The sequence below is a fragment of the Lissotriton vulgaris genome, chromosome 6, assembly GCF_964263255.1.
Source record: "Lissotriton vulgaris chromosome 6, aLisVul1.2, whole genome shotgun sequence".
Taxonomy (NCBI): Eukaryota; Metazoa; Chordata; class Amphibia; order Caudata; family Salamandridae; genus Lissotriton; species Lissotriton vulgaris.
Window position 1 is genome coordinate 1,400,751,148 of NC_141694.1, and position 14,987 is coordinate 1,400,766,134.

A 14,987-nucleotide genomic window follows, 5' to 3' on the forward strand; every position below is an offset into this window, starting at 1 on the left:
AATTTGGCAGTAATCATTTCCTATATTTGAGTGTCTACATGAGTATGGGTGAGTGATCAGATTATAGGAGAGCTTGTATGGATGTGTGACTGGGTATGTAAGCGGTTGGGAGTGCTTGTATGGGCGAGTGGCTGTTTTGAGAGGCTGTATGTGTGTGCAAGTGTCTGTATAGGTTAATAAGTCTGGGAGTACCGGTGTATGGCTGTATGAATGTGTGGGGGTGTGACTAGCTGTATGGGTATGTGATTGTGTGGGTGGGCCGTACAAGAGGCTGTATGGGAGTGCTACTGGTTTGGGGAGGTCACTGACAAAGGAATGAGTGATTTATTATGTGAGGTGATAAGCAAAGCATTGCAGGGGCATAAGTTATAGTTAGCTCAGGGAACTAGAACAGCTGCCCTCCGCCTCCCTTATAGTCAACTGTCTTGAAACGGAAACTAATTAATTAAGCTCTCCGATGGGACAACTTAATACTGAGAGACGAGATGGAGTGGAGGGTTAAGAAAATGTACCTGGATATGGATTGCAAAGTTAGAAGATGTGCAAAAAGAGAAAGTGAAAGCCCTCAAAAGTGAATAGGAACTTCTTGGATTCCCAACTGCTCATATATAGGCAAGTCAGACAAAGAATATCAGGGACCTGATAGAGAACCAGGATAGCTCACCTCCTGAATATACATTGCTCCCTACAAAGTTTCAGATTAAGGCGATCTCACAGATATATAGAATTTGAGACTTTTCTGGCTGGCTTAAATAAACTAAAAGATAAATGGAAGGAATATTTAGGATGGACGGAGGATAGAGACTGGGAAGAGACTTGTGAATGTCCTCAAATAATGGCAATACAGTCTGAATTTGATCTGGTTTAACTCAAAATATTGCATAACATTTTTTTATGAGTGCGCAGATTGAGGTTTTTTCTGGGATGGGGAGTACAATCCGTGCCTCTGACGGTATGCACAAGAGGAGAAGTTTCTTCGTGTACTTTAGGTATATCCCCTGTTCTGGAGAGAGAAACTAGCTGCGTTACTTAAACGGCTCGCTGGAACTAGACCCTAAGGTAGTACTGTTGGGAATGTGCAGAGATTCCATATGTACAGAATAGGACAAACTGATATTATTTGCATGATGGGGGCTAAAACAGATGCAGTATAATCGTGGAGAAGCTGCTGCTCCTGCAAAAAGATGTATGGCAGACTAATATGGATTGGTGTAGTGTGGCTGAGTAATAAATAAATGAGGGTGAAAGGGTTGTCTCCGAAATTTAACAACATTTAACAGTAATGACAAGGGTAGCAAAACTTGGAGCAAGACAGTTTGAAGGGAGGCAGGGTGGGAAAGGCAAGTGCCAACTGCTCATACAAAGCTGTATAGTTTGATAAGTTCCACAAGATTTAAATTTGGACAGATAATGGATACATAATGTACTATTGGTATATAAAGGTACACTGACAACTAATGTAATCATCATATGTATTCGGGGGGGGGGAGGGAAGACACACGAGAAGGTGGGGTTAAAACAAAGATCAAATCGGACTTCCCCAGATCACCAGTTGTGCCACAGCAGTCTTTAGGAATCGTGTAACCATAAAGAGCGGGCATATTGGCCATTTTTATGAATATGCCCCACTTAAGAGGTAGTAAGGCTATACAAGTGCAGCAATAAAACATGCGAAACTTACCACACCATCAATTGCCATGTAAAGAAGTCTCCTTGGTCTGCAAATGTTGAAAAGTCGATCAATATACTCAAAAATTGCAACCATCATTTCATCTTCATTTTTAGGAGCGGCCCTGAAACGTTAACAGCAGAGGGTTACCACCAATATATGCGTAACAGTATTAATTTAACTAAAATATCAGTTTAATACTTACTTGTTTTCAGGATGTGTGCAAGGATGGATGATGCCATTCATGTCCAGATACAGGTTGTCAAACTCCACTTCATTCGGATTTGGCTTGCTGGTATCGATCGGGATCTGTATGCCATTGCATTCTTTAGGCTGAGGAAAGGAAAAAACATCACTTCAGCATGTGCTTTAGGAAGCAGTAACAACGCTTACTTGTTCACACTCTAAATAAAACGTATAAAAGACGAGTCAACATGCCATACATGAAACCAAAAGCCAGACAGGCTGTCAAACACACTGGAGAACTAGAGATTGAAATTGAAGACCAGTACTGCGAAGAATTTTCTACCACAGTATTACTTATGAGCTTCAGAAAAACAGCGCTTTACTTTTGGGGATCAAAGTAGGGCTTCATTGTGAAAACAGAAAAATCTAAAGCTATGCCTCACAGAATCTTCTTGAACAGTACAGGTGTAACAAAGTCAGCTCATCATAAACTTAATTATTGTAGGTACAGCTCTATTGCCCAACAAATCAATCAATATTTGATAAAATCGCTGCTCATCACTGGTGACTGTATCCCGGGGCTAGGTTTAGTTGAACTGCCAGGTCGAGTCTATTCCTGAAGTCAGTCAGCGAGGTTGATGTTCAGCGGGGAGATCGCTCAAGGACTTGGCGGCTACGTTTGAGAACAAGCGGCCTTTGATGTGGCTACGGCGGCTGCACTGTATCAGTGTGAGGGAGGCAGAGCGAAGGATTCTGGATGGTTGATTGAAATTTAGGTGGTGGTTCATGTATGCTGGTCCCTGTTGAGTGCTTTGCAGGCGTGTCAGTAACTTGAATTGGCATTTTTTCTGGACGGAGAGCCAATGAAGGTGTTCGGTTATGTGGGTCTGTATGGGCAGGTTGACAATCTGACCACTGAGTTCTGTATAGTCTGGAACCTTCTCATGAGTTTGGTGGTGGTTCCTGCATACATTGTGTTGCCTCAGTCCAGCCAGGTAGTGATTAAGACTTATGTGAAACTCTCATGCTGATGGGGAGCTATTTGAAAACTCTTCAGAGCAGGCGGAATGTGGAAGCAGGAAAAAGACTTTCATGTTGAGTTTGCTGTCCAGGATGATGCCGAAGTTGCGGGCATGTTCTTTTGGTGCGAGTGGGCTAGAGTTTGGTGGGACACCAAGTGTCCTTACAGAGGGAGACATGGTTGGCAATGATCAGCACTTCGGTCTAGTCAGTGTATACCAACATGATTGTTGCACTTGAAAGAGGTCAATGGAACAAAAACTTTGTGAATAGCGGCCTAACATAACGTAGCTTGATAAGAACATGTAATGATGGGAATATTTGATATATGATGAAAAACCAATTTGATGACAATAGACGGGGTGATAACATCAAGAAACAACTTGTCTCTCCACCTCCTCATTTTCTTTTCTAGTAAAAAGGAGTGGATCTCGCTCTTGAAAGCTCCTTCTGTGAATCGCCATGATTGTCCCCATTGTGACTTAAAATGTGAATAAAATACACAAATTAATTCTTAACCTTCTAAAAAGATATATAAAATATGCCAAGGTATACCCCAGCTATTGAAAAAATGTTTTATATCGGATTTTTATTACAGGTGAATCAAACAATTTTGAACCTAAGTGGGTAACAAAAAAGACCACTGAATACTGCACAAAAGGAGTGAGTAGAATTTTAATGTGTTGTGTTTGTCCTGACGAATGCTCCATAGACCCGGCTGGGCAATAAGGAGCAGAAACATGTTGACTTTGTGAGTAAAGTGATATGCGAAGATCCAGTAACTTGATCTAAAAGCATACCCAGTGATTTTTAATAACAAATCGCACCCTATCATAATTAAAGGAGTTTTTGGATGTAGGTTTGTCTTTTATGCACAACCTTCACTGTCGGGGTATCTGTGCACATCTCTGGACACTACTACGCCACACCAGGGGTTGCTTGAGGCTGGCATATAGCACGCTAGATGACCCAATGATAAATGCCACAACGCTTATGTGGGGCGGAAAAACTATATAAACCGCAACAAAAACTAACATAGCGTTTATGAGGGTTATCTAAGAAACCTAATGTAACATAGTTACAATTGTCCTGTCCTGCATTTGATTTAGAGGTCTGTATTAGATGTCACACTTCAGCCAAACAGGCTCTTCAGGGCAATTACCACTGCTACTTGTGCTGAAATATCAGATAACTATGATGCTTCAATGATTTCAGAAATAGAACAGACTGTTAGACCTGTCTGCTTCCGAGAGTCCCCTCACACTAGGATTTATTTTGTTCCCCCGTGCCTCCTAAAATTTGTCGCTTTTTCTTTGTCTACCAGGACCTTTTTGTGTGTTGTCCCATGGGGCTAGATGCTCCTTGATACCCAGTCGCTCACCAAGTTCCTGGCACCTATGTACAAGGCGCCTGACGGAACCGGTGGCATAACAAACTGGGGTTGTCAACCCTAAAATGGTGGACACCATTGTCCCCTATGAGAGTGACTCCCATTGGAGCCCCTCTGAAGGTTTTGGCGCACTTTGTGTAACCTGCAAACCTGACAGGAATCCCCTCAGGAGTTACAAGTACACAAAATGGCTGCCTTAGGAAGCCCAGTACGGTGGCTCCTAATGACCAAAAAGATACCTTGAAAAGGCCATGTCATTGACATAGCCAGGGAAGGCTCTAGAACCTTCTGGCTCGTGCTGGCATCCTAGGGCACTGGCTATAAAAGGCCCAGTCCCTGGCGGCCATTTTATGAATGATCAAAGAACACCAGAAGAAGAGGACTTGACCCCAGATTGACACCTGCCCTGTTAACCCCCTGAGGCAGCTGATAGCGCAGGCAGAAGAGCAGCAGAGGTTGCTGGCGTGGACCCTGACTGGCGTTCCAGTCAGAAGCGTGAGCAGTGACCTCTCTCCTTCAGCGCCTGGTCAGCGAGTGCCCAATTGCCCCTCAGAGACTTTGGCCATAGTTAGAGCCTCCCCGCCCCCCAGTGGTGAGATCGCGACTGCAACTCTTAAGAGTGCCCGCTTCAACTTAAGTGCCTCCTGGCGGGCGTTCGGACGTCTCCGAACCCACCGCCGTCGACGCGCTGTTTGAGGATAGAAGGTGAGGTGCTGCGCTGGGGCGGGGAAAGGCTGGCCTTCATTTGGGCGAGATTACTGTCTCTGCCCTGCCCGAGTGACTTGGGAGCCGGTGTGTGGGCGGGAGCCCCCCCGCCCGTGAGTGAGCTCGGGAGGATCGCGGAGCCCCTGGAACCCCCCTTCGCCCTTGGGAGAAGTGCCATACTGACTGGAGCGCTTACGGGCGCCGCCGAAGTGAGGTGGGCCGTCTCTACCCCTGAAGTTGCCGCGTTGTTGTGGAACTGTGATGCGGCCCCATTTTGAGCTGTGCGCGCAGGTGTTTTGGCCCCTCCAGTAGCCCGTTCGACGGTCCCAAGACTTGTGAACTGGAGTCGCCTTCGGAAACCCCGCCTGCGCTGACAGAAGCGCACAGACTCCTCCGGCAGCAATAGCATTGAACCGGCTGGCCGCGGAGTGTAATTGCCGTAGTTCTTTTATGCCTTTATCTTCCAGATATACGCGCAATGAGTTGTGAGTGCAACTAAGGGATTATCACGCGTATCTTGTGCCCAGAGAGCCCGAACCCGTGAACACTTCAAAAACTGTAAGAGCGCGCATTCGCATTGAATAACAAACGTAATGTGTTTACCCTGAAAGGGATTAATTGGTGGCAGCGATACCAGAATGACCCTGTGATATTTATGTGAACCGATCAGTATCTAACCTGCTAGGAAACTGTACTGCATTGCTGATATTTATTCCAGTCAATGCTGATATTTATTCTAATGTATTGAATCCTGATATTTATCCAGTATATTTATTTATTTATTAGAGTCCAACTATTTATTCCTGAGAAACCAGTACACAGCTAATCAAACCCATGTAAGAAATGTGAATGTGATTACCTAAGTGAACTTCCTTCAAACCCAGAGAACTTTTACATAAACGAAACGTATTTTTCTATAACAGTGGTGTGGTGTCGTCCTTTTTGTGTGGTGTGCAGGGAGTTATTATTTGGTCATAGCCGGCTTAACACACCAGCCTTCTCCCGCCTTGTCACTCAAGCCAAGCTACCCCCCTTTGTGCTGGGCTTGCCCATCGCAGGTCCAACAGACTGCATATGCTGCCCTCAATATCCTTTGATGGTCTCTCGGACAAGAACCACCCGCAAACAAGGTCAGATTAGCCATTCCAAAAGGGAACACCTTCAATAGCAGACCTTTGTATGGCACACAATTCAGTTGCAGAAATACAATGTCATGGTCTTAATTTTTTGGGAAACAGTATTAAATGTTGCAAGATTTAAAGTATTGCACCTTTTGATTGAAAAATTTGCAGCCGCCACTATGGTTTGGCCATACTTTTTATGGCAGCAGTTTGTCAAACGCAGAGTTTGAGTACGTGTCAGCAAAACCATGACTGGACGAGGGACAAACGTAATGAGGATAAGCGGTAACACATCATCATGCTTTGATCTGCACCAACGTACAAGACATAGATGCCCTCTTTCCCCTTCTTACTCGCTATTGACTAACTATTCCATGCTGCTTCTGAAATTAAGGGTCTCCAATTCGGACCCAACATCCTCATCTTCACAGAGGACCTAAAAAAAAAATGCAAACTAGAGTATCACTAAGATCATTCATGTTTTATGTGGTTTCTGGATATGCTTTAAATACGGACAAAACGGACAGGTATTTGTGTCAGAGGTTTCCCGAGCACTGGATGATTGTTTTAGCAATAATTGGGGGTAGTGCTGCATCCCGGACAGTATGCCTAATAAAAAAGACACACTATTAGGCAGCAACTCAATAGACAGCTGTATAGCCTATTTTGGAGCGGAGGATTGAGACAGCCATTATACAGCCCTGGCAAGATTGCAGGAATGAGCTTGACAGATGTGAGCGCTCTAACTATAGAAAAAGACTCCAAAGGGAAGGAGACAGGCCGAGCCGTATGCTGGCTACGCTCATCAGGGCGGAGAAGAGTGGGGCTCCAATAGTGGGACTCCGTGATGGACGGGGCAAGAGGGTAGACACGCAACAAGATATAGTGAAAGTGTTTGCGACACACCTGTAAAGTATATACTGCCACAGCCCTTGCAACTGTGGCTGAGATATGAGCCTATCTGGATACAATAAACAAGCCACGGATAGATGAGGAGGGTAGAGATACGCGGGACACCACTTTGACGAGGCACGAGATAGAGCCGGCAATTAAAACTATGCGGACTGGGAAGACCCCCGGAGGAGATGGCTTGCCAGATTCTCTCACTAGGCAGGCTGTCTTAGCTGAAGAACTGCTTGAAACAGGGAGGGGGGGGGGGTGAGGCTACTACCAGGGTCAATGAGAGCGGCATGGATATGGATGATCCCAAAACCAGATATGGATAGTTATGACCATGCTAAATGTGGATCTGAAAAATTCTAATGACGGTTCAGGCTAGGAGACTTACCCCAATTGCTGCAGTTGATCGCAGAGGATCAATATGGAATCTGCGTTGGTCATCGTTGATAATACACTCCCGAACCTTGCAACACGATTCATATGCACTAGCATTCCTGTCGTGGGACGCTCTCTGGGAGGTCCTCCGTAAAGCAGGTATTGGAGACATCTATATTAAATGGGTGCAGCTGCTGTATAATAGCCCTTCGGCTAGGGTCCGAATCAGTAAAACAGTGTCACGTTGGGGGTGTAGGCAAGCAGTCCAACATGGTGGACGCGCTCTAACTGAGCTTCTGTAGCCCCGTCATAATCAGACGCTTATCCTGCTGTGTCGGCCCGTGCAATCCATGCGCTACTGCCGTTGGGTGGTACACCTAACTCGCCGGCCTTCCAGAATGCTGCCTGCGGAGCCCCCTGTAGGCCGGTGGTGAGACCTAGATCCGCAGCAGTGCAGAGGACCAAAGATCCTTGGCCTCAATTTGAGAAGAGACGTCGGAGCACAAAACCAGTGACTGCTGTTTCGGGCGGGAGTGAAGTGGGTGTCGCCCAGAGACATCCCTGCTGCGCGGCGACAGATGGCAACGCAGCGAGAGGAGTTGTGAGCATTTAGCGTGCAACTCAGCGGCCGTTTCGGGCTGTGGTGATCCAGATTGAAGATGAAGCTGAGGCCTAATGATCCTCGGCCTAGATTAGACAGCAATATGGTGAGGAAGACCCGGAACTGCCTCTTGGCGCCGGAGCAATGTAGAGATGGATCCATCATTCAGAGGCATATACGCGGTGAGGCGGTGGGTGGCGGAGCCACGGGGGGTGCTGGGACACTATCTGCAACTTGGCTGCCGTATCAGGCTGCAGTGTGCCCACCTCCTGTAGGTCCGACCAAGAGCGGTGCAGAGAGAGGCTAGCGCGGAGTTGCACTGTTGGAACTCGACCCTTCCTGCGGGCAAAACCCCCTTGTCTCAATCCTGCGGTATACCCCCATCGGGATGTGTGCCGATAACTGCCTGTGACGTGGCCAAGTACCAGCTCGTCGGCGATCAGTTGGTGAAGATAGAAGTACGTATGACTGACTGGGCGAGTGTCTACCCACGCCCCTGGCAATTAATTCTTTAATTGGAGACACTGAGCCGGGGGGGGAGGTTGGGCAGGGGTTGGTCAGTGCAACATGACGGCCATCACCCACATTTCACAACTAGAGCGGGACCTGGCCATTGGAACGCCCAATATTTATTGTGCCAGATTGACTACGAAGAGGAAGCTTAGACGCTCCCTTGATTGTTGCACCCCGTTCTTGCTGCACCTGTGTTGGTGTGACCATCAGGGCTGGGCACAGATATCAAAGAGTCAGGTGAGACCCCTTAATCATCTGCTGTCACTGGCTCCTCATCAACTGGAGAAGCATTATACCCATGCCGCCCATTATTCGAACGTGATTGGTCGCCATTCTGCCGGAGCTGAAAGTCGCTTGACTGGCACAACAATATCAACTTTCTCATTTGCAACTGATCCACAATGGCCAAGGATAATCCCCCAGCCGCCTCGGCATGCAAAGTACATTGGACAAATATCTTCGTGCCGCAGCCCAGACACCTAACTTCGGGGATTCATTGCAGCCTATGCCAGACAATGCTGCCATATTATCAGCCATTACTTAGTCCAGGGAACCCATTTACATACTGCCATCGTAGACTATTTCTCAAAAAATACTGGGGTCAGTGCAGTCCGCTGTGTCCATGTGGGAGGCTATGAAGCAGAAGCTCAGAGGGATGGGCATGCATACTGTACAGCGCATGCAGCGCCGAGACAACGGATACAGATGTAGTCCCAGCTCATAGACCTTGAATTCAGGAGACGGTAAACACTGAGCCACAGTTATTACATACACAGCAACTATACACCAGTGAATTCATGGATGAGGCTAAAACCGCTTGGCCAGATACTCGTAGCAGGATAGATCAGTGGGGGACAAATCCAATGCACTACTACAGCGCCTCTGCGACAGGACGCTTTGTCCCGTATACATGGGAGGTGCTCACTGATCCATCGCAATCGCATCAAGTTTTGCCGGCTATTATGAGGGTCTATTTGCATTCCAGTGAGACTATATTGTCACACCGGATTCATACATTTATAGACGTTTTGCCTCCACGGCCCTGGTGGATTCAGTGAGAGAGGAGTTGGATGTTCCAATATTTGAGAAAGAGCTGGTGCCCTGTGTGCAGGATAGTTGTGCCCTGACAGGGAATAGACAGGCCTGAGAAAGGAAAACCTGGGCAAGGTTGATTACATTAGTTATGGGCATCACAATTTCAATGTGACTAAACCATAAACAATCACTCTTCACATATTATATTTTAAAAAATGGGCATTTATTTAGAAATTAGACATAACATACTTTATTTCACCATACAGATATATGTTTTTTGTTATTTCACTTTTTATTTTTAAAATGTTTTTATTGGTATTTACAGGTTACACATACTGACAGACGTTTTGATTGTTATTCGCCGCTGTTTGTACAAAAGAGACATACAAACAAACCATATAGTTGAGGCTGTTTGTTTGACAAGAATAGGGCCAGTTCCGGTCAGGGGGTCGGTGGGCGTGAGGACCCATCCTGTGTTGGTGGAAGTGTTGTGGCTATGGAGGTTTGAATGTGTCCATGTGTTTGTCTAGTTTGGTCCACATCGCTCTATCGTGATGCCTACCTGGCGTGTTTAAGGGTGGTAGTGTCTGCTCCTCTTAGGAACATCACCCAGTTGAGCCAGCCTTTGAAGGTAGCCTTGGATGTGTCTATCCAGTTTGTATTATTTTTGTTGCTGAAGAGAGAAGAAAGTCAAGGAGGTTTTTGTCTTCTTGCGTCTTGACTTCTTGTGAGATCTGTGCTATGGCTAATGTGGCAAATGTCAGTTTGATGGTGCAGCCTAGTGTGTCGTTGGTGAAAGCTAATACCTGTGTCCAGAAGTTTTTGACTTTAGTGCAGTCAAGGATGATATGTTCTAGATCTCCTCTTACTAGACCGCAGTTCCAGCAGATATTGTCTATTAGTCCTATCGATGCCAGCCGTGCTGGTGTCCAATAGGCCAGGTGTAGAAGCCAGAACTTTGTTAGCGCTAGTACTGGGGATATCATGCACTTAGATGGGGAAGCCCACAGGGTGTGTAGCTCTTGTTGTGATAGTTTGACCTTAGTTTGGGTTTCCCAGTAGGCCGTTTTTTTGTCACTGAGCTTGGACGTGGATGGTCGGCGCAGTTTGTACAGAAGCGAGACCTGGTGGCCTGTCTTGTTTATGTTCTCCATTAGTTGGAAGAGGGGGTTTGTCCAATTTTGTTTTAGTTAGGGCTGTTTTAATGGCTAAGAGGGTATAGAGTTCTACGTCTGGTAGGTTGTGTTCCTCCTTCAGGTTGTTGAAAGTGTATGGTGCTCTTCTGGCTCTAGTTGTATTGGGAATTGAATTCCCCAGCTTTTCCATGCACTCCTAAGGTTTTGCTTCTGTATTTAATCCTGTGGTTCCCCCAGAGTGTTTCCCACCGCGAATTTTTGATGCTGACCTCTAATCTACGGTCTATCATCAGTAGAGCCTGTTTTGTGAGCTTTAGGATGGCGTTGTGGTTGAGTGCTTGCTTGTTCGCTGTTAGTAGAGTGAGTGGGGAAGAGTTGTTTAGCATCGCTCTCTATGGTTAGCCAGGTTGGTGTGTATTTTTGGGTGGGTAGCACCCACTGCGTTCCTTGTCTGGCTATGAATGCTAGTTGGAACGTTTTAGGGTCCGCTATGTTAAGCCCGCCTAGTTTCTTTGCTAATCTGAGCTTGCGTAGGCCTATCCTCGCTTTTTTGCCTTGCCATATAAATTTGTTCTTGCTTTTTATGGAAGTCTTGTGTCAAGGACAGTGGGATCATATCTGCTAGATAGTTGATTATTGGCGTGACCATCATTTTGATAGTCTCTATGCGGCCCCACCAAGTGATAAAGTTGGGGACCATGAGTCTAGTAGGTCTTTTACCTTGTTCAGCATAACTGTTTCGTTCAGTTCTAGTGTGCTTCTTAGATTCCTTTTGAATTGGATACCCAGGTATTTGATGGCCTTTGGCTGCCACGCTAGCCCTATACCTCCTAGTACTTCTCTGGTGGTGTGCACATTGAGTGGTATGCAGTCAGATGTGTCCTTGTTGAGTTTGTAGCATGTTTCTATTGTGCTCATGAGTGCTGGTATGTAATCGGCGGGGTCGTTTCTCAAGATTAATAGGTCGTCTGCGTAGGCCGCGATCTTGACCGTTGTTTTATTTATGGTTATTCCTGACATTTGTCTGTTCGCTAGGGTGCCTGATCAGGGGTTCCTGCGCCAGTAGGAATAGTAGAGGGGGGGGGGGGGGGGGAGGGGAATAAAGGGCATATGGTGCCTGCTTAGTCTATGTTGTTGTCTTTAGTGTAGAACTCTTTGTAGAAGTCCCTGAACGTTTGTAAGATTCCCATATGACTTGCATGTGTTGTGTTTTGCTTGTCAGTAATGTTTGAAATGGAGTGCTGTCTTTGTTTGAGGTAGGACGCTAATATTTTCCCTGCTTTGTTGGCTTCGCATAGGTTGATCTGTTTGTACTTCCTGATCCATATTCCTGCCCTCTCGCTCAGGATTCTGTTATATCGTATTTCTTACTTGTGAGAGTGAGGAGGAGGTCTGAGTTTGATATGTCCTCTATGCGTTTTGCTTCTAGATGTTTGATATCACTTTCTAGTTTAAATGCGACATAACTTCTCTGTCCCTTCTGGCTTTGATGAGGTTGCCTCTTCTAGTCGCTTTCAGGGCTTTCCACAGGCATTTTGGGTTGGTGTCCTCTATAGTTCATTAATGTAGTTTTTGATCGCTGTTTCTATTGCATACTTATCTTCTTGCCTCGCTAGAGTAATGTTGTTGAGCTGCCATTTTCTAGTTGTGTGGTCGTGGTGTCTGCCCGATAGATGTAGGCTAATGCAGGAGTGGTCTGAGATCGTCCTAGCTGCTATATCTGAGTGTGATTTAGAGATGAGAATGCAGTCAATCCTGCTATAAGTGTTGTGCGGGTTGGAGTAGAAAGTGTAGTCTCGGGTGTCTGGGTGCTGTAGTCTCCATGGGTCTTGTAACTGAAATCTCGCAGATATTTTTTGGGGTATTGTGGGAGGCTGTTGGCGTGTGACTGCCTATCTAAAGTGTGGTCTAGGACTAGAATGAAGTTGCCTGCAACAATATTTAGGTTGTTTGTGTGGTGCTTTCCTAATTTATTGGTTACTCTCTCCCAGAATGGTGGATCCTCAGTGTTTGGCGCGTATGTTACCGATATGGTTTCCTCTCTTTAGTTGTGGGTGCAGAATTCTACCTTCATCATCATGATTTACACTTTCGATTGTGATTTTGGACTTAGAACTCATTAGGGTGATTACTCCTCTTCTTCCCTACTGCTGGTGAGCATGCTAGGTGGCTTATCCATCGCACTGAGCTTATTCGCATCCTCTGCTGATAGTTTAGTTTCTTGCAGGAGGATGATATCTCCCTTAGTTTTTGCTAGGTAGTCTAAGATCTTTTTCCTTTTGACCGGATGGTTCAACCCCTTCATGTTCAATGATACACCTTGAGATCAGATTGTAGTGTGTCCTTGCTTCTCATTACGACTAAATGCTGGTCGTTGTGTCTTCAGTTTCCGAGTGTATGGGAAGTGTTTTCTATGGTACCTCTTGTTGGGTGGCCAAGTGTTCATGGTAGGTATGATTTGGACCCGATTCCTGTCTGGATTTGTGCATTGGGTATGGTTTTGACTTCCAAGACTGACATGACATACGTATCTAAGACCACAAAACATATGACAAATAGTGATTCTCCCCTCCCTCTCCCTGTCCCTGTCCTCCCCCCCCCCCCCCATCATCATCGTCGTGCTAGAAGCGTGCGACAGCAATGTCCTCTGCTCCCCACTTCCCCGGGACTGTGCTATGGTTGTTGAAAATTAGGGTTCCTTGGTTGTTGGTTATTCTGAATTTTGTGGGACCGACAAAGGAGTAGGTGATGTTTTTTCTCCTTAGATTTTCTCTTTGCGCCAGGAAGCCCTTTGTAATATCTACTGTGGGTTTCGAGTAGTCTTGCATGAGTATGATCTTTCTGCCACGCCATTGTAGGTTCAATCAAGAAATTTGTATAGCGCGCTACTCACCCAGAGGGTCTCATGGCGCTGAGAGGGGGGGGGGGCTACTGCTCGAACAGCCTGGTCTTCAGTTGCTTCCTGAAGGAGAGGTGGTCTTGGGTGGGGCGAAGGTGGATGGGGAGGGAATTCCAGGTCTTGGCTGCCAGGTAGGAGAAGGATCTTCCTCCCATGGTGGTTCTTCGGATTCGTGGGACGGCGGCGAGGGCGTGGTTGGTCGATCGTAGTTGGCGGGTGGGAATGTAGAAGGTCATGCGGTTGTTGAGGTACCTGGGGCCCAGGTCGTGGAGGGCTTTGTGTGTGGGTGAGGAGGCAGAAGGTGATTCTTTTGCTGACGCGGAGCCAATGCAGGTCTCAGGTGTCTGGAGATGTGGCTGTGGATGTCCAGGAGGGGGATGTCCAGGATGAGTCGTTCGGAGGCGTTGTGGATGCGTTGGAGTCTTTTCTGCAGTTTGGCTGTGGTTCCGGTTTAGAGGGTGTTTCTGTAGTCTAGTCAGCTGGCGACAAGAGAGCGTGGGTGATAGTCTTCCTGGTTTCGGTGGGGATCCATCTGAAGATCTTTCGGAGCATGCGTAGGATGTTGAAGCATGAAGATGAGACGGTGTTGACCTGTCTGGTCATCGACAGGGAGGAGTCAAGGATGAAGCCCAGGTTGCGTGCGTGGTCCGTTGGTTTGGGTGCGTGGTCCGTTGGTTTGGGTGCGCAGCCTAGGGCCGGGGGCCACCAGGAGTCGTCCCAGGCAGATGGTGTTGAGCCAAGGATGAGGACTTCAGTCTTGTCTGAGTTCAGTTTCAGGCGGCTGTTCTTCATCCGCCCGGCTACTTCTTTCATCCCTTCGTGTAGGTTAGTTCTGGCGGTGGCGGGTCGTTGGTGAGGGAGAGGATCAGCTGGGTGTCGTCGGCGTAGGAGATGATGTTGAGGCTGTGTAGGCGTGAGATGGTTGCGAGGGGGCTCATGTACACGTTGAAGAAGGTGGGGCTGAGTGATGAACCTTGAGGAACGCCGCAGATGACTTCGGTGGCCTCAGATCTGAACAGGGGGTGGGGGCGGACTCTCTGGGTTCTTCCGGCAAGGAACGAGATTATCCACTCCAGTGCCTTCTCTTGGATTCAGACGTTGCTGAGGCGTTGAACTAGGGTGCGGTGGCAGACAGTATCGAACGCTGCGGAGAGGTCCAGGAGGATGAGGGCCGCTGTTTCCCCGTTGTCGAGCAGGGGCTGCAATGAGGGTGGTCTCGGTGATGTGATTGGCTCGGAAGCCGGACTGTGAGTGGTCAAGGGATCCACTTGTCTCGAGGAAGGCGGCCAGCTGTCTGTCGACAGTCTTCGAGGACTTTGGCAGGAAACGGGAGCAGCGAGATGGGGCGGTAGTTCTTGAGGTCGGTGGGGTCTGCCGATGGTTTCTTCAGGAGGGCGCTGAGTTTGGCGTGCTTCCAGCTCTCCAGGAAGGTGGCGG

The 14,987-nt window shown here is 47.2% G+C and overlaps 1 protein-coding gene across 1 annotated transcript in view; it reads right to left on the minus strand.

Moving 5' to 3' along the window:
• XRN2 (5'-3' exoribonuclease 2) overlaps positions 1–14,987 on the minus strand; it is a 380,297-nt gene that overhangs the window by 349,628 nt on the left and 15,682 nt on the right. Inside the window, exons 2-3 of the mRNA XM_086927507.1 lie at positions 1,875–2,002; positions 1,682–1,793 (exon numbers count right to left, since the gene is read on the minus strand). Coding sequence (XP_086783633.1) covers positions 1,682–1,793; positions 1,875–2,002 — 240 coding nt within the window. The remainder of the gene's footprint in view (positions 1–1,681; positions 1,794–1,874; positions 2,003–14,987) is intronic.